The sequence below is a fragment of the Crinia signifera genome, chromosome 4 (assembly GCF_055691185.1).
Source record: "Crinia signifera chromosome 4, ASM5569118v1, whole genome shotgun sequence".
Taxonomy (NCBI): Eukaryota; Metazoa; Chordata; class Amphibia; order Anura; family Myobatrachidae; genus Crinia; species Crinia signifera.
In genome coordinates, this window is record NC_139220.1 from 310,988,234 (window position 1) to 311,008,375 (window position 20,142).

The 20,142-nt window shown below is 45.2% G+C and overlaps 1 protein-coding gene across 18 annotated transcripts in view; it reads left to right on the forward strand.

Moving 5' to 3' along the window:
• Nucleotides 1-20,142, forward strand: part of LOC146075814 (uncharacterized) — a 122,893-nt gene that overhangs the window by 65,339 nt on the left and 37,412 nt on the right. For 8 of the 18 annotated variants that reach the window (XM_083185432.1, XM_083185435.1, XM_083185433.1 and 5 more), the window contains 5 exons: nt 754-813; nt 4,563-4,622; nt 7,160-7,219; nt 14,177-14,302; nt 16,354-16,422. In XM_083185432.1, the coding sequence (XP_083041558.1) occupies nt 754-813; nt 4,563-4,622; nt 7,160-7,219; nt 14,177-14,302; nt 16,354-16,422 (375 nt within the window). The remainder of the gene's footprint in view (nt 1-753; nt 814-4,562; nt 4,623-7,159; nt 7,220-14,176; nt 14,303-16,353; nt 16,423-20,142) is intronic. The other 10 variants (XM_083185441.1, XM_083185443.1, XM_083185444.1 and 7 more) reach the window with 3 other exon arrangements.

The following is a 20,142-nucleotide window of genomic DNA, read 5'->3' on the forward strand; positions in this document are numbered from 1 at the left end:
GGGACCCCTGGCCAGGCTGACTGGTCAGTAGGGTTAATGTTTTGGCCGCGGGATCTAATCTAATAGGTGTCCCACAGCTGTGACATTACCCTGCTGGCTGGTTTGGCCTGGGGCTGGTTCTTAAAATACGGGGGACCCTATTCATTTTGTCCCCCGTATTTTGGGAACCAGTCCTGGCCATGGAGCCTGGGGCTGGTGGTAAAAAATCGGGGAACCCCTATTTGCCGGGTTTCCTGATTTTTTTATTACCAGTCCCGGCTCATTCTGCCTGGTGCTGGTTACTGCCGTGGGGGGGACCTCATGTCGTTTTTTTTATTTATTTTTCTATTTTTTTACCACTGAAGCCTGCACGGATCTGACTGATCCGTGCAGGCTAAAGCCAAATACGACAGGAAAATAAAGTGTATTTTCCTGCCGTATTTGGCCGGCCATTCTCGGACGTTTCACGCCAATTAGCGGCCGTATTTGCAATATGGCCGCTTAGTAAATCAGGAACCACCGTTCTTTTGAATGGTGATTTCTGTCGTATTCAATCGATGGCGTAATCATTCGTACTTGTAAATACAAATACTAATGTCCCATCAATACGAATATGAAAATTCGTATTTTTGGCATAGTAAGTGGCAAAAATACGAATACGCCCCAAAAAATCGTATTTTCGTATGCAAATACGATTTTAATTCACGAATTTATCTTAGTAAATTTCCCCCATTATCTAGTGTTAATTAATGCAAACCTAATTTTCTTCAACAGCCACAACTACTACAAGCAAGCCAACTTCGTTAGCAACGGCATCCAGCACTACAACTACAGGTATGCCTGAAACAACAGAGACCATATTTCACCCAAACACATAAAACCTACACATAATACAGAATACCTTATATCTGATATTACTTCTGCATATACCACTGACTCCACTATATCTGGCCAGGGGATACAGATGATTGGTCCACACAATGATGGTCGCTAAGCACTGGGTTGACACCAGTTGATCGACATGCACATAGGTCGACATGTTTTTAGGTCAACATGGTTTTAGGTCGACAGGTCTTTAGGTCTACAAATGCATTAGGTCTACATGGGTTATGTCGACATTGTTTTAGGTCGACATATGCATTAGGTAGACATGGGTTAGGTCGACAGTTAAAAGGTCAACATGGGGTTGTTGACTGTTTTTTGAGCCGACATGTGTCGACAGGCGGTATATCATGTCCTACCATCCACTAGGGCGTGGAGGGAGAATAAAATAGTATGCAGAGCGTAGAGAGGCACCGTGCATAAAGATTTTCTCGGCTCCTGATTGGCCGCTAGGCGGCCAATAGAATCATTCGGAGGAGAGGCGCGGAAGATGAAACATCTCTGCGTCACTCCTCAGTCAGTCTCAGGTACCGGCCGGCACAGTCCGGTCTTTGTTTTTTTCTGAAGACCAGGACTACGTCGGACAGAAGAGGACAGATCTTCGTCGGATGAGCTCGGTGAGTTGGATTTTCTTCCACAGGTACCCCCAGGGCCGTTTCTAGAGGCGGACAAGCCATGCAGCCGCCCGGGGCGCCGCACGGCTTGTTCGCCTCTGTTGAACAGCCTGGGCACCCGGCAGCTTCCCCCACGCGCTGCCCCCCCTTCCTCCACCTCTCCCCGTCCGCCGCCCCAGCCACAGATTCTGTTTGGCATAGCGCGTCTCATCTGCCCCTGGCTGTGTCACTGGGCTGTTAGCCAATCAGCTTGCGGGCCGGCAGCCAATCAGGAGCCAGCCCGCAAGGTATGATTGGCTCAGGTCGGGACATAGTGAAGGGGAAGGAGAGGCGCTATGCGCTCCCCTCCCCTCCCCTGGGAAGCAGCAAGAGCAGCGGCGGCGGGGGCACAGAAGGGGCACTCGGAGACCCAGACTCTGAGACCCAGACTCTGCTCTCCCCAGCAGCAACAACGGTGAGTTGTGCTGCTGCTGGGATATAACATTCTGGCAATGTGGGGGCATATAGGTTTGGCACTGAGGGGGGCATATGTGTGGCACTGTGTGGGCATATATGTGGCACTGTGTGGGCATATATGTGGCACTGTGTGGGCATATGTGTGACACTGTGGGGGCATATGTGTGGCACTGTGGGGGCATATGTGTGGCACTGTGGGGGCATATGTGTGGCACTGGGGGCATATGTGTGGCACTGTGGGGGCATATGTGTTGCACTGGGGGCATATGTGTGGCACTGTGGGGGCATATGTGTGGCACTGTAGGGGCATATCTGTCACTGTGGGGGCATATTTGGCACTGTGGGGGCATATATGTGTGGCACTGTGGGGGCATAGCTGTCACTGTGGGGGCATATATGTATGGCACTGTGGGGGCATATTTGGCACTGTGGGGGCATATTTGGCACTGCACTGTGGGGGCATATTTGGCACTGTGGGGGCATATATGTGTGGCACTGTGGTGGCATAGCTGTCACTGTGGGGGCATATATGTGTGGCACTGTGGGGGCATATCTGCCACTGTGGGGGCATATATGTGTGGCACTGTGGTGGCATAGCTGTCACTGTGGGAGCATATATGTGTGGCACTGTGGGGGCATAGCTGTCACTGTCTGGTCGTATATGTTTGGCACTGTGGGGGCATATGTGTGGCACTGTGGGGGCATATCTCCCACTGTGAGGGCATATATGTATGGCACTGTGGGGGCATATCTGGCACTATGGGGGCATATATGTGTGGCACTGTGGAGCATATCTGGCACTGTGGTGGCATATTAGTAAACGGCATCAGTTGTGCGGCAGCGGCGCATGGGGCATAATGTGTAATAGGCATTACGTTGTGGGGAGTATTGTGTAATTGCCATCATGGTGTGCGGCGTAATATGTAATTGTCATCACAGTGTGCGACATAATGTGTAATTGTCATCACAGTGTGCGGCGTAATGTGTAATTGTCATCACAGTGTGCGGCGTAATGTGTAATTGTCATCACAGTGTGCAGCGTAATGTGTAATTGTCATCACAGTGTGCAGCGTAATGTGTAATTGTCATCACAGTGTGCGGCGTAATGTGTAATTGGCATCACGGATAAATAGTGTATAATGATTTAAGTAGCCTGTCATTGTTTGGTCTTGATCTGTGAGGTGTACTAGGTTACTGTGTGGGCCTTTATATTTTTAAGTCACTGTGTGGCCTTCAGCCCGCCAACTTAAGTGCGGGGGGACAATGACAATTCCTGCGGTAACCAATGTCTGGACATGCAGGTTGCAAAAGTGAGTTGTAAGGTTATTGTTTTCCTGCTAGACTACGCCCCTTATAGTAAGCCACACCCCTTTTAAAATAAACCACGCCCCCTATTTCGCTGGCGCGCGCAATTTCTTCTATTTTATGTTTTGTAAAAAAAAAAATTTGGGGGGGGGGGGGGGGGGATGCACATTTTTATTTCTTTGCCCTGGGAGCTAAATTGTCTAGAAACGGCCCTGGGTATTTCTTCGGATCCTGGACCCCAGACTCTGCAGCCCTGGAGCCCCGGACCAGCCCCGGACCCTGGAACCAAGGCACTGGACCCTGGAGCACCAGACCCAGGGACCTACCGATGGGCTCAAGATAGGTAAGTATCAGTATGTGTGGGCTTTGGATGCATTAGTTTTATTTTTCATGTGTGTGTGAGTGTGTGTGTGTTTATTTTACTATTTTAAGACCTGTGGAACTACAAGTGCCAGCGGGCCCATTAATGCCCTGCATGCTGGGACTTGTGGTTCTCCAAGGCTTGCTGGGCCTCATAGTTCCACAGTATTAAACAATAGTTAATTCTTTATTTACACTGAATCAGCCCGGTGACCACCGCTCCAGGGTCACTGGGGACAGCACCAGGCTTCAGCCTGGTTAGGTAAGTCCTGGAGGGGGGAGACCCCTTTATTGGGGGGTCCCCACTCCCCCGGGACCCCTGGCCAGGCTGACTGGTCAGTAGGGTTAATGTTTTGGATCTAATCTAATAAGTGTCCCGCGGCTGTGACATTACCCTGCTGGCTGGTTTGGCCTGGGGCTGGTTCTTAAAATACGGAGGACCCCTACTCATTTTGTCCCCCGTATTTTGGGAACCAGTCCCGGCCATGGAGCCTGTGGGGGGGGACACCACGCCGTTTTTTTAATTTATTTATTTTTCTATTTTTTTTAACACTGAAGCCTGCACGGATCTAACTGAACCATGCAGGCTAAAGCCAAATACGACAGGAAAATAAAGTGTATTTTCCTGCCGTATTTGGCTGGCCATTCGCGGTCGTTTCACGCCAATTAGCGGTCGTATTTGCAATATGGCCGCTTAGTAAATCAGGAACCACCATTCTTTTGAATGGTGATTTCTGTTGTATTCAATCGATGGTGTAATCATTCGTACTTGTAAATACAAATACTAATGTCCCATCAATACGAATACGAAAATTCAAATTTTTGACATAGTAAGTGGCAAAAATGCGAATACGCCCCAAAAAACGTATTTTCGTATGCAAATACGATTTTATTTCACGAATTTATCTTAGTAAATTTCCCCCATTATCTAGTGTTAACTAATGCAAACCTAATTTTCTTCAACAGCCACAACTACTACCAGCAAGCAAACTTCGTTAACCACAGCATCCAGCACTACAACTACAGGTATGCCTGAAACAACAGAGACCATATTTCACCCAAACACATAAAACCTACACATAATACAGAATACCTTATATCTGATATTACTTCTGCGTATACCACTGACTCCACTATATCTGGCAAGGGGATACATACAATTGGTCCACACAATGATGGTCGCCAAGCACTGGGTTGACACCAGTTGATCGACATGCACATAGGTCCTCATGTTTTTAGGTCAACATAGTTTTAGGTCGACAGGTCTTTAGGTCGACAAATGCATTAGGTCTACATGGGTTAGGTCAACATTGTTTTAGGTCGACATATCCATTAGGTCGACATGGGTTAGATCGACAATTAAAAGGTCAACATGGGGTTTTTGACTGCGACATGTGCCGACAGGCAGTATTTAATACCCTACCATCCACTAGGGCGTGGAGGGAGAATAAAATTGTATGCCGAGCGTAGAGAGGCACCATGCATAAAGATTTTCTCGGCCCCTGATTGGCCACTAGGCGGCCAATAGAATCATTCGGAGGAGAGGCGCGGAAGATGAAACATCTCTGCGTCTCTCCTTAGTCCGTCTCGAGTACCGGCCGGAATAGTCCGGTCTTTGTTATTTTCTGAAGACTAGGACTACGTCGGACAGAAGAGGACAGATCTTCGCCGGATGAGCTTGGTGAGTTGGATTTTCTTCCACAGGTACCCCTATGGATTTCTTCGGATCCTGGACCCCGGACTCTGCAGCCCCGGACCCTGGAACCAAGGCCCCGGACTCTTCAGCCCCGGACCCAGGAACCAAGGCTCCGGACCTTGGACCCTGGAGCACCGAACCTGGACCATGGAGGTCCGGACCCAGGAACACCGCACCCAGGTACCTACCGACGGGTTCAAGATAGGTAAGTATCAGTATGTGTGGGCTTTGGATGTATTAAAGTTTTATTTTTCATGTGTGTGGGGTTTTTGTCTGTTTTTTGAGCCGACATGTGCCAACAGGCGGTATTTAATACCCTACCATCCACTAGGGCGTGGAGGGAGAATAAAATTGTGTGCCGAGCGTAGAGAGGCACCGTGCATAAAGATTTTCTCAGCTCCTGATTGGCCGCTAGGCGGCCAATAGAATCATTCGGAGGAGAGGCACGGAAGTTGAAACATCTCTGCGTCTCTCCTCAGTCCGTCTCGGGTACATGCCGGAACAGTCCGGTCTTTGTTATTTTCTGAAGACCAGGACTACGTCGGACAGGAGAGGACAGATCTTCGCCGTATGAGCTTGGTGAGTTGGATTTTCTTCCACTGGTACCCCTATGGATTTCTTTGGATCCTGGACCCCGGACTCTGCAGCCCTGGAGCCAGGAACCAAGACCATGGAGCCCCGGACCCTGGAGCACCGGACCCCGGACCTGGACCATGGAGGCCTGGACCCAGGAGCACCGGACCCAGGGACCTACCGACGGGCTCAAGATAGGTAAGTATCAGTATGTGTGGGCTTTGGATGTATTAAAGTTTTATTTTTCAGGTGTCAGTGTGTGTTTATTTTACTATTTTTAATACTGTGGAATTACAAGTGCCAGCCCTTTAATGCCCCACATGCTGGGACTTGTGGTTCTCCAAGTCCCAGCTTGCGGGGGAGGCTTGCTGGGCCTCATAGTTCCACAGTATTAAACAATAGTTAATTCTTTCATTTACTCTGAATCAGTCCGGTGACCACCGCTCCAGGGTCACCGGGGACAGCACCAGGCTTCAGCCTGGTTAGGTAAGCCCTGGAGGGGGGGACCCCTTTATTGGGGGTCCCCACTCCCCCGGGACCCCTGGCCAGGCTGACTGGTCAGTAAGGTTATTGTTTTGGCGGTGGGAACTTATCTAATAAGTGTCCTCCGGCTGTGACATTACCCTGCTGGCTGGTTTGGCCTAGGGGCTGGTTCTTAAAATACGGGGTGCCCCTACTCATTTTGTCCCCATATTTTGGGAACCAGCTCCGGCCATGGAGCCTGGGGCTGGTTGTAAAAAATCGGTGAACCCCAATTTGCCAGTTTTCCTGATTTTTTATTACCAGCCCCGGCTCTTTCTGGCTGGAGCTGGTTACGGCTGTGGGGGGGGACACCACGCCGTTTTTTTTAATTTATTTATTTTTCTATTTTATTTTAACACTGAAGCCTGCACGGATCTGACTGTACCGTACAGGCTAAAGCCAAATACGACAGGAAAATAAAGTGTATTTTCCTGCCGTATTTGGCCAGCCTCTCGCGGTCGTTTCACGCCAATTAGCGGCTGTATTTGCAATATGGCCGCTTAGTAAATCAGGATCCACCGTTCTTTTGAATGGTGATTTCTGTCGTATTCAATCGATGGTGTAATCATTCGTACTTGTAAATACAAATACTAATGTCCCATCAATATGAATACGAAAATTCGTATTTTTGACATAGTAAGTGGCAAAAATACGAATACGCTTAAAAAATTGTATTTTCCTATGCAAATACGATTTTATTTCACAAATTTATCTTAGTAAATTTCCCCCATTATCTAGTGTCAATTAATGCAAACCTAATTTTCTTCAACAGCCCCAACTACTACAAGCAAGCCAACTTCGTTAGCAACGGCATCCAGCACTACAACTACAGGTATGCCTGAAACAAAAGAGACCATATTTCACCCAAACACATAAAACCTGCACATAATACAGAATACCTTGGGGGAAATTTACTAAAGGAAATTTGTAAAAAATAGGTGTATTTGTATTTAGAAATACACTTATTTTTGACATTTACTATCCCGAAAATACGGCAATTCGTATTCGTATTGATAGCACATCAATACGAATACGAATTGCCGTATTTTCGGGATAGTAAATGTCAAAAATAAGTGTATTTCTAAATACAAATACACCTATTTTTTACAAATTTCCTTTAGTAAATGTCCCCCCTAACTTATATCCAAAGGCGTAACTACCATGGGTGCAAGGGGTGCAACTGCTATGGGGCCCAGAGCTGAAGGGGGCCCATCTTTACATATGTAGGTATATGTGCTATATTAATTTATTACCAACAGTGGCTAAATAGGGGCCCCATACAAACTTTTGCTATGGGGCCTATGAATGTCTAGTTACGCCTCTGGTATCAGTCCAGGGGCACCGCCATGTGTGCCATATCAGTCCAGGGGAGTTTGTTTTTTTTGTTTTTTTTAAATATATATTTTTTTTTTCTAACTGCAAGAGTGCTGTTAAGTGTTCCTAATCAGTCAAGGGGTGCTGCCATATGTGCTGTTTAGTTCCAGACACTTGTCTGTTCCGATGTCTAAAGGTGCCCATACACGTTACAATTATTGTATACAATATTGTATACAATATCGCATCTCATCGAATCTCAGTTTTGAGATAAGATGAGATGAGATCTAGTACAAAAAGTATCTGCAGCACATAGGTTTTGTACTAGATCTCATCTCATCTGATCTCATCGCAAAACCGAGATTCGATGAGATGCGATATTGTATACAATAATTGTAACGTGTTTGGGCACCTTTAGTATAGTGATGTAGTAATGCCACCTACTGCTGGCTCCACCTATTTTTGATTTTGTTGCTGCCTACATTAGGCCACTTCCAAGAAATTTACAGGGCCACTTTTAGTCCCCAATCCGCCCCTGTTCGTTAGCCACGGCATCCAGCACTACAACTACAGGTATGCCTGAAACAACAGAGACCATATTTCACCCAAACACATAAAACCTACACATAATACAGAATACCTTATATCTGATATTACTTCTGAGTATACCACTGACTCCACTATATCTGGCAAGGGGATACAGACGATTGGTCGACACAATGATGGTCACCAAACACTGGGTTGACACCAGTTGGTCGACATGCACATAGGTCGACATGTTTTTATGTCAACATGGTTTTAGGTTGACAGGTCTTTAGGTCGACAAATGCATTAGGTCGACATGGTTTTAGGTCGACATATGCATTAGGTTGACAATCTAAAGGTCAACATGGGGTTTTTGACATACAGTATTTCATGCCCTACCATCCACTAGCGCTTGAAGCGAGAATAAAATAGTATGCCGAGCGTAGAGAGGCACAGTGCCCGAAGCATGGCGAGCGTAGAGAGCCATGCGAGGGGACACGGTGCTACGTTTCAGTGTCCATTTTGACTGTGTCGACATTTTCGAGAAAAAAAAGTCAAAATCACTGAAAAACACCATGTCTGGGTATACTCCTGAGTATACTACTGACTCCACTATATCTGACACTACTCCTGAGTGTACTACTGACTCCACTACACGGTATATCTGACATTACTCCCGAGTATACTACGGACTCCACTATATCTGACATTACTACTGAGTATACTACGGACTCCACTATATCTGACACTACTGCTGAGTATACTACGGACTCCACTATATCTGACATTACTCCTGAGTATACTACTGACTCCACTATATCTGACATTACTCCTGAGTATACTACTGACTCCACTATATCTGACATTACTCCTGAGTGTACCACGGACTCCACTATATCTGACATTACTCCTGAGTGTACCACGGACTCCACGATATCTGACATTACTCCTGAGTATACTACTGACTCCACTACATCTGACATTACTCCTGAGTGTACTACTGACTCCACTACAGGGTATATCTGACATTACTCCTGAGTGTACTACTGATCCACTACAGGGTATATCTGACATTACTCTAGACTATACTACGGACTGCACTATATCTGACACTACTACTGAGTATACTACGGACTCCACTATATCTGACATTACTCCTGAGCAGTGGCATAACTACACAGGGTGCAGGGGGTGCAGCTGCTATGGGGCCCGGGCCTTTGGGGGGCCCAAAGGTCAAGCAGGCTTTCCCCTGCATTCTTTTGGGTTTTTCCCCCATATACTGCTGCACCCCTGTCTAGTGTGGTGGCGTTGGTCCCTGCGCACAGTATATCAGAGGCTGGCTGCCTGAGCTGCTTGCAGGAGGCTGGAGCCCCTGCGCACAGCACACCTAAGGCACATGAGATAGGCGGCACATACAGGCGCACAGTAGAGCGACAGCAAGAGAAGACACTGTGCACGGGAGAGCAGTGGCCGGCTATGGATGTACAGGAGAAGTGCCACTGCTGGTGCCAGTATACGGATAGATCCTGCACTGATGGCTGGTAAGAGGGTGGAGATATGCCTTTCACAACCATTTCAAGCCCCTACTCTCCATCCTCTCTGCCTCCCCTTGCTCTTTCCCCTCTCACTTCACTTCCTCCCCACAGGACACCCAGCGCACACTTCAGGAGCCCCTGTCTCTTTCTTCTTTTTTGCTCTCTCCCCATCCCCTTTTCTCTCTCCTGTTTTCTCCCCTGCTCTCTGTCCCCTTCCCCCTCTCTCACCTGCTGTCTCTCCTCTCTCTTTTACCTGCCCTTCTCTTTCTCTCCACTTTTTCTCCCCCTCTCTCTTTATATCTCTCTGCCCTAGTCTCTACTTCTCATCACTCTCTCCTCCCCTCCTCTCTTCCCACACTTCCCCTTTCTTTCCTTCAGCTCACTCAGTCTCTCACTAAAACCTTCTCTCGCACTCCCTGTCTCTCCCCCTTTCTCTCAATGACACCCTCCCTCGCTCTCTCTCTCCTTTTCTCTCCATGAGTAATCTCCATGAGTAATGCATCTGTAACTCCTTGACTCTCTTTCTTGACAATGGTGGGGGGCCCTTACAAAAGTTTGCTACAGGGCCCACAGGGTTCTAGTTACGCCTCTGCTCCTGAGTATACTACTGACTCCACTATATCTGACACTACTACTGACTCCACTATATCTGACACTACTACTGACTCCACTATATCTGACACTACTACTGACTCCACTATATCTGACATTACTACTGACTCCACTATATCTGACATTATTACTGACTCCACTATATCTGACACTACTACTGACTCCACTATATCTGACACTACTACTGACTCCACTATATCTGACATTATTACTGACTCCACTATATCTGACATTACTACTGACTCCACTATATCTGACACTACTACTGACTCCACTATATCTGACATTATTACTGACTCCACTATATCTGACATTACTACTGACTCCACTATATCTGTTATTATTACTGACTCCACTATATCTGACATTATTACTGACTCCACTATATCTGACATTATTGACTCCACTATATCTGACACTACTACTGACTCCACTATATCTGACATTATTACTGACTCCACTATATCTGACATTACTACTGACTCCACTATATCTGACACTACTACTGACTCCACTATATCTGACATTATTACTGACTCCACTATATCTGACATTACTACTGACTCCACTATATCTGTTATTATTACTGACTCCACTATATCTGACATTATTACTGACTCCACTATATCTGACATTATTGACACCACTATATCTGACATTACTACTGATTCCACTATATCTGACATTATTACTGACTCCACTATATCTGACACTACTACTGACTCCACTATATCTGACATTATTACTGACTCCACTATATCTGACATTATTACTGACTCCACTATATCTGACATTACTACTGACTCCACTATATCTGACACTACTACTGACTCCACTATATCTGACATTATTACTGACTCCACTATATCTGACATTACTACTGACTCCACTATATCTGTTATTATTACTGACTCCACTATATCTGACATTATTACTGACTCCACTATATCTGACATTATTGACACCACTATATCTGACATTACTACTGATTCCACTATATCTGACATTATTACTGACTCCACTATATCTGACATTATTACTGAGTATACTACTGACTCCACCATATCTGACACTACTAATGAGTATACTACTGACTCCACTGTATTACTGACTCCACTATATATGACATTACTCCTGAGTATACTAGTGACTCCACTATTCCTGACACTACTACTGAGTGTACTACTGACTCCACTATATCTGTCACTACTAAACATAGAAACCTAGAATTTGACGGCAAATAAGAACCACTTGGCCCATCTAGTCTGCCCCTTTTTTAAACATGTTAACTCAAACCATATTTGATCCTTTTTTTTTTTTTGTAAGGATATCAATATGCCTATATCAAGCATGTTTAAATTGTCCTACTGTATTTGCCTCTACCACCTCTGATGGTAGGCTATTCCACTCTACTCTTTCTGTGAAAAAATTCTTCCTCACATTTCCCCTGAATCTTCCTCCCCCTAGTTTCAGTGCATGTCCTCGTGTTCTGCTGCTCCTCTTCCTGTGAAGAATGTCTCCCATCTGTACCTTGTTACAACCCTTGATATATGTGAAAGTTTCTATCATGTCCCCCCTTTCCCTTCTCTGCTCTAAAGTATACATATTAAGATATTTTAGTCTTTCCTGGTACGTTTTGTGATGTAGGCCATGCACCATTTTAGTTTAATCTTTGTACAGTCTCTAATGTATTTATATCCTTCTGGAGATATGGCCTCCAGAACTGAACACAATACTCTAGGTGAGGTCGTACCAATGACCTATACAGTGGCATTATTACTTCTTTCTTTTTACTGCTGATACCTCTCCCTAAGCAACCAAGCATCTGACTTGCCTTCTTCATTGCTTTGTTACATTGCCTACCTGCCTTAAGTCCCCTGAAATAGTGACACCTAGATCCCTCTCTTCCTCAGTAGTTTCCATTATAGTGCCATTTATACTATATTTAGTCTTTGGATTTTTGCAACCCAAGTGCATGATTTTGCAATTTTTGGCATTAAACTGTTCAGTATACTACTGACTCCCATATATAAGACACTACTACTGAGAATACTACTGACTCCACTATATCTGACACTACTACTGACTTCACTATTTCTGACACTATTACTGAGTGTACTACTGACTCCACTATATCTGACACTACTACTGTGGATACTACTGACCCCACTATACCTGACATTGCTACTGAGTATACTACTGACTCCAATATATCTGACACTACTACTGAGTGTACTACTGATTCCACTATATCTGTTACTACTACTGACTCCAATATATCTGTTACTACTACTGAGTGTACTACTGATTCCACTATATCTGACACTACTACTGAGTGTACTACTGATTCCACTATATCTGTTACTACTACTGACTCCAATATATCTGTTACTACTACTGAGTGTACTACTGATTCCACTATATCTGACACTACTACTGACTCAGCTATATCTGACACTACTACTGACTCTACTATCACTGGTACGACTACTGAGTATACTACTGACTCCACTATATCTGACACTACTACTGAGTGTACTACTGATTCCACTATATCTGACACTACTACTGAGTGTACTACTGATTCCACTATATCTGACATTACTACTGACTCCACTATATCTGACACTACTACTGACTCTACTATCACTGGTACGACTACTGAGTATACTACTGACTCCACTATATCTGACACTACTTCTGTCTCCACAATACCTGACACTACTACTGACTCCACTATATCTGACACTACTACTGACTCCACTATAGCTGGCACTACTACTGAGTTTACTACGAACTCTAATATATCTGACACTGGTATTAGGTTCTCTACCCTTATACCTAATGTTTTTACAGATATCGTATGCGATTTGATGCGTTTTTTTACCTGTTCATTACCCCACTATCCACTGAGCATGGAGATGATCTTATACAGTGTGGCAAGCGCAGCGAGCCACCAAGCCCGAAGTGTGGCGAGGGGACGCGGATGACTTCACATGTGTTCCGTGCCGAGCGCAGCGATTCTGCGCAAGGGGACGCAGAATACATGTGAAGTTACCCGCGTCCCCTCGTGGGGCTCACTACTCTCGCCACGTTCCAGGCTCGGTGGCTCGCTGCGCTTGCCACACTATATAAAATCAACTCCATGCGTAGTGGATAGTGGGGTAATGAACAGGTCAAAAAACGCAGTAAATCGCATGCGATATTGCTTCTGCCGCCGTGAAACGAAACAAGTACCAAATATTTTATTGACACCTCTCTATCTGACATTATTGCTGCATATACCACGTAATCCAATAGATATTATCCTACTTCTGAATATAATACTGATGGGGTATGGTATGATTTCCCTATAGCCAAAATACAGGCAATCAATACAGACCACAATTGGCCGACAGTCAAAATACTGTCACATTCAAAATGCTTACGACATGATCAAAATGCCAACATTTACAATGTCGACAGGTCAAAAAGTTGACTTGAATTTTTTTGGGGTGTCTGTGTCTATGTACTGTATAAGTGTTCCTCGTTATGCTACACTGTCAGAATCTAACTCTATGCCCACTTGGATCGTGAAGTGAGAACAAGTCGGTTTTTAAAGAATAAATTCCGAAATACCCATGTTGGCATTTTGACCGTGTTGTCAAAATGAATGTTGGCATTTCAAAAGTGTCAGTATTTTGACTGTTGGCCTATGGTGGTCAGTCATGTGACTGTCGGTAAAATGACTGAATGCCCTACTGATGTTATATCTCAGAATACAGTGGAGATAACAGAGGCTAACCTGTCTGCTCCTTCCCCAGCCATCTATCCTGGGTCCACATCTCTCCTGTTTACCACTAATATGACATTAGCTACAGAGGACTCCACTCCAAGTACAACTGGTGTTCCCCTGAGTACCTACACCTCGCCTCCTGCTGGAACTGACGGTCAGTCTCTCCAGAATTCCTTTTATTCTGCAATGAATGCCGGAAAATAGTCATTCTAACGCTGATATATGAAGTTAATTAAAAGCATTAAATTGTCTTTATCAATCTATTATTCTCTGTATGTCACACTTACCTGATCACCCGTAATGTCCAGGAAACATCTGAGGTTTCATGAGTTCTCCTGGAGATAATTCCACCTGGGAATAATGGACCTTATTCTGGTTGGTACGGTGAAATGTACGTACGGTCCGTTTCACCGTACGTTTCCCGTACGCGGACGGTGAGCGAAAGTCCACCCACAAAACATCCGCATACGGACGGTCACAAACACCGACAAAGGGGAGTGGCGTACACTTGAGCGTACGCCACCGTACACGGAAGGATCCCCTCTTAGCCACCGATAACTGGCGTACAACAGAACGTACGCCACTGTATATGGACGGGTATCATCCGCACCCCCCACCGACATCTTGCGTATATCTGAGCGTACGCCACATTGCAAGTAGAAATTTAGTCCAAAAACATCCTTGTTGCTCTTAGACGTGGTTTATGTGTCTTTAATAATAAAAACCTGGTATGTTTGTGTTACAGTGAAAAAGTTGACACATGTCGACTTCTGTGAATTGAGTGTCCTGCTTTTTAAAGTATATAAAAACACTTACTGAATGGGTGTAGATGGTTATAAACTAACTACCTTGCCATATATAAGCAGGTCTTAAAATGAATCTTACCTAAAATGAAACCAACCTTTACATGTAGAGAAGTGTAGAAAGATAAGCTTCCAATGTGTTTGAGGGCTGTGTGTGTCTTGCAGGTAGTGAAATAATGGTTTTCACTTCATAGCCTGCAGCATTGCTTATTACATTCAGGTGTATGTGTTTGACTAGTAATCAGCGTTAATTAGCAGACCCAGGCGTCCGCTCTCATACGGTATCTCTAGGGGTGGTCTGGAGGTATCTTTGGCATCCGCCTGTTTTTGGCCCAAAATGCACGGTGCGTTCGCCGATCGAGGCGGTTGTGGCACCGTGCATTTTGTGTGCACACCCCCGTGTACGCCCATATTTACGCCCAGTTTTCCCCATTATTCCAGCCGCTCCCCTAAACACGCTCCCATGCCGCCCACAATGACCGTACTCTTGCGGACAGGTTTTTTCGCACAGAGAGACCCGTCCGTGAGCGGTGTGAGGTCGCCGCGCCTGCGCATTGCGAAAGCTACGCATGCGCAGAACAAAAAAAATCCCGATCCGACGGCATACGTTCCCACCGCACCAAGCAGAATAACCCCCAATATCTGCATCAAATACATTGTACTACCACATTATGTAACACGTTTTAGTACACGTGTAACACGTTATGTAGTGTAGAAATGGTTCGATTTTGTTTATTTTTGTATTCGATTTTGCTTATATAAGCAATGCCCATAGTTTTTATGGGACGTCCATAAAACGCTGGGCCCTGCTCCAGCCAGGTGTCTGCCCCCCACCCTCCCCCCCTCTAGAACGAATGGCCCGGCCCAGCAAGTGTGAAACTTGCCGAAGCCGTTCGCTCCCTTGGTTGGTTTGCACATGAGTATAAATGCGCATGCGCATAAACCCCAAACATCGGGGAAGGGGAAAAATTCATCCAGATACGAGCGGGTCTGAATTAGCCCATTTGTTTTTAATAGAAAACAGTGTATTGTAAGAAGTAATGCACCAGATATTATTAATTATGGATTTTAAAAATTAACTTGGAACAAATGGGGCCATACTCTGTCATTCCGCAAAGCTCTCCATATCGGAAAAGCTGGCGGACGGCGGAGACAGGGACGCGCAAGCATCTCACACACCCCATTGCGTAGAATGGGGTGCGCAAGCATCTTATGCGCGCGTGCCCCATTCTTGGCGTACGCCGGACCTATCGCATGGCAATAGCTGCAAAGGGAGCCTCTCCAATGAGAGAGGCTCCATCTGTATAGCCTATATAATGTACTGTGTAGATAGATAGATAGATACATATGGATTTTTAGGGTATATTTACTGAATTATTTCTGCTTGTATCTCTCCCTTTAGGGAATTTCTGCAACAATGGCATATTCATTGACAACACTTGTGACTATGTTGCAGATGAAGTAAGACCAGGTATGTACTAGGGATGAGCGGTCCGGTTCTCTCAGATCCGAACCCACCCGAACAATGTGATCCGAGGCGGGATCCGAGCTGACTCTGGAGTTCCGGCGTCATTCCGGACCCAAAATGAGACAAAATGTCATCATTGCATTCTCGATCGTCGGATTCTCGCGGGATCTGGATTCTATATAACACACGTGCATGCGACGCCATCTTCACTCCAGCATAGGAGAGGGAAGAGGGTGGTTGTGCTGCTAGGGGTTGCTGTATTATTGTTTGGTGCTGCTGTGTCAATTAGGGCTGCAGGGGCTGCTGTACACAAGTCCAGTGTACAGGGGCTGCAGTGGCCAGTGAACAGGGCTGTGTCCAATGTGACAGGAGCTGTGTCCAATGTGACAGGAGCTGTGTCCAGTGTGACAGGAGCTGTGTCCAGTGTGACAGAAGCTGTGTCCAATGTGACAGTAGCTGTGTCCAGTGTACGTGGTGCATTGGCCAGTGTAACAGGGGCTGTGTCCAGTGTGAAAGGTGCATTGTCCATTGTAACAGGGTGCAGTGGCCAGTGTCACAGGGGCTGCTGTATCAAGTGTCCAATCTGTATTACAGTGTCAAGTGACTGTCTAAAAAAACCTAAATAAAAGTAATAAATAAAATACAATCACATTTTTGGAGGATGATGGAGGAGGAAAAATGTGAGATCAGCAACCAGATTGAAGTGCTGAAGCTGCTACCACCAGTCATGACAAGGCCGATGGTCAAAGGCCCAGAGGCAATGTAAAATCAAAGCAGAAATGTCATTTTACAATGGTCCATAAAACAAACAATTAAAGTTACCTGCGGAGAAACATAAAATTGGCAAATGCCATTCACCACACGCAGTGGCAAGGAAAGGCTAATGCTAGCCACACATCAGACCAACTTTCCTCCAACCATCCAACTAGTTGATTGGTTGGACTGAAAATCTGGTACTGTATGGGGCAAATGCCAATAAGCAATTTGCTCACAAATTTAGGAGAATGAACAAAAACATTCAGTGAAATTGTTTAGATCAAATAGGTCCAACTACAGTACATTGTCTGAGTGACAGTTGTTGTCCATTTTCCGATTTGGGAAACAATTTGAAGAGGAGGTTCATTCCACCATTTGCGTTCCCTCTGCAATTGTGTGGAAGAGCATCCCCAGTCAAGATGCTGACCTGGTTATTGAGGATGCTTCTGAGGAATTGGATGAGGATGTGGATTATATTGGTGAAGCTGGCACACAGAAGGATGTGGATGATGACGATGTTGAGGATGATGTTGTTTGTGTAAAGGCACTGGCGGAGACAGTTGTTGTCCTGGGTATAAAAAAAAGCCCATTCTCATACCAGGGCAAAAGACCAAAAAATCCACCTTGTATGTATGGAATTATTTCTACCCGAATCCGAACAACAACTGTCAAGCCGTGTGTAGCAAGGAAAAACGTGGGGCGCTCAAGGGTGAATAAGGAATAACAATTTATTAAAACACACAAATAAAACAATACATAAAGAAATAAATTGATACACTAAAAATAAGAGATAATTGCAAACACAATCAGTGACTGTCACTGAATAGGTACTCTTTACCTAGCACGGCGCCTATCGCGGGCATCGCGGCCATCGCATGCACTAAAAAACGGGTGCGACGCGATGGCCGCGATGCCCGCGATTTCCCATAGGGAACAATGTTAAAAGTGTCAATGGACGCGATTTTAGTGTTCAATGCCTCAATGCCCGCGATTTTTCCTTAGGAAACAATGTTAACAGCAGTCACCCCGTTGCACAGCGTATTACCGACACCGTGACAACTATGTTAGTATTAGACATGCATCCAGTATCCACAATTAATTTTGTGGGTTTTACCCAATTGCTTGAGGTCCTGTGTCCCCAGTACCAAATTCCATCTAGGTTCCACTTCACCAGGAAGGCAATACCCAGAGTGTACATGGACAGTAAAAAAAAACATTGTTAGTGTCCTAAAAATGCCACTGTACTGGCTGTCCACTAACCACGGATATGTGGACAAGCGAAAAAGGGCAAACCAAAGACTACATGACTTTGACTTCCCACTGGGTAGATATATTGCCTTCAGCAGCACCAACAGCAGCAACAGCAGTTACATCATCTCCCATTGTCATTCAGAGGCAGGCTACACTGTGTATCACCGGTTTTAGTAAGAGGCACGCCACTGAAAACCTCCTAGCAATGCGTGCAATGGCTTACCCTACTTGGACTCTCCTCAGGATTTGTGATATCCGACAATACCACCAAAATTTGGTGGTGCAACATTTCTTTAAAAATGACAGGGGGTGTTGGCAGTTGAAAATTTGTGGACATTTTCGCCATTCTGCAAGTGCGTTCAGGAGATTGCAGCACTTGCAAGAAATTTTAAAATGGCAAGTGCTGCAATCTGCTGAAGCAAGAGGTGGTCATGAGGTGGAATTCCACCCTCTATATGCTTCAGCGGATGGAGGAGCAGTAAAAGGCCATCCAAAGGCTCGACCTATGACATAGGGAGAGGAATGGGAATGCACCTGAGTCAAGCACAGTGGAGAATAATTTCCATGTTGTGCAAGATCCTGAAGCCTTTTGAGGTTGCCACATGTGAAGTTAGTTCTGACACTGCCAGCTTGAGTCAGGTCATTCCCCTGATAGGCCTTTTGCAAAAGCAGTTGGTGAAACTGAAGGAGGAGTTGAAGCAGAGTTAATCCGCTAAAAAAATTTGACTAGTAGATCAAGCCCTTAATTGACTTTGCAAGGATCAGAGGATCGTTGAGCTCTTAAAATCAGATCTTTATATTTTGGCGACAATCCTGGATCCTAGGTTTAAGTCTTACATTGTGTCTTTGTTACCAACGGCCACAAATCTGCAGAGGTGCAAAGAGCTCTTGGTCTGAGAATGGTCTGCTGAAGTGGAGCGTGGCATGCACACATCTCCTCCTTCAGTTTCTCCCAGTGGGATTGTGAGGAAAAAAATAAATTTTCCTAAGAGACCCACTGCTGTTCAGTTGGAAATATATTTGACATCTGGTCTGGACTGGAGCTCCCTACCATAAGGACATGTCTACTGCTACTGCCTATGATGCTATCACCATTGAAAGAAAGGTGGATGAATACTTAGGTGATAGCATCCAAATAGGTATGTCAGATTGTCCATTGTATTATTGGCAAGAAAAAAAGGCAATGTAGTGGCCATTGCAAAAACTGGCTTTGCTTTATTTGTTGGCCACCCTCCAGTGTATATTCTGAGAGTATTCAGCACAGCTGGGAACCTTGTTAGCGATCTACATAGGAGGTTACTTCCACAAAATGTGGAGAAGATGATGTTCATAAAAATTAATTTCAAATTCCACAAACAGGACCTTCTTCACCAGCATTTATGTCCTTATAATACACACAGTCCGGTATTGGTTGATTCAATTGAAGATTAATTAATTGTGTGTGGAGAAGACAATGGTGAAGATTCAGATACTGAGGATGACATCTTGTAAAGCCAGTTTGTGCACTTCCCATTGCCATCTTGTTTTGTGGGGGCCCAAACAAACCAATCGTTTCAGCCACATGTGACAGTCCCTGTTGCTGAAATGATTGGTTTGTAAAACTGTCCATGTCCTGTATACAACATAAGGGTAGGTGGGAGGGACCAAGGACAATTTCATCCTGCACCTCTATGTATTTTGTGCTCTTTGGAGCATTGCTGGTTTTTTTGGGGTAAT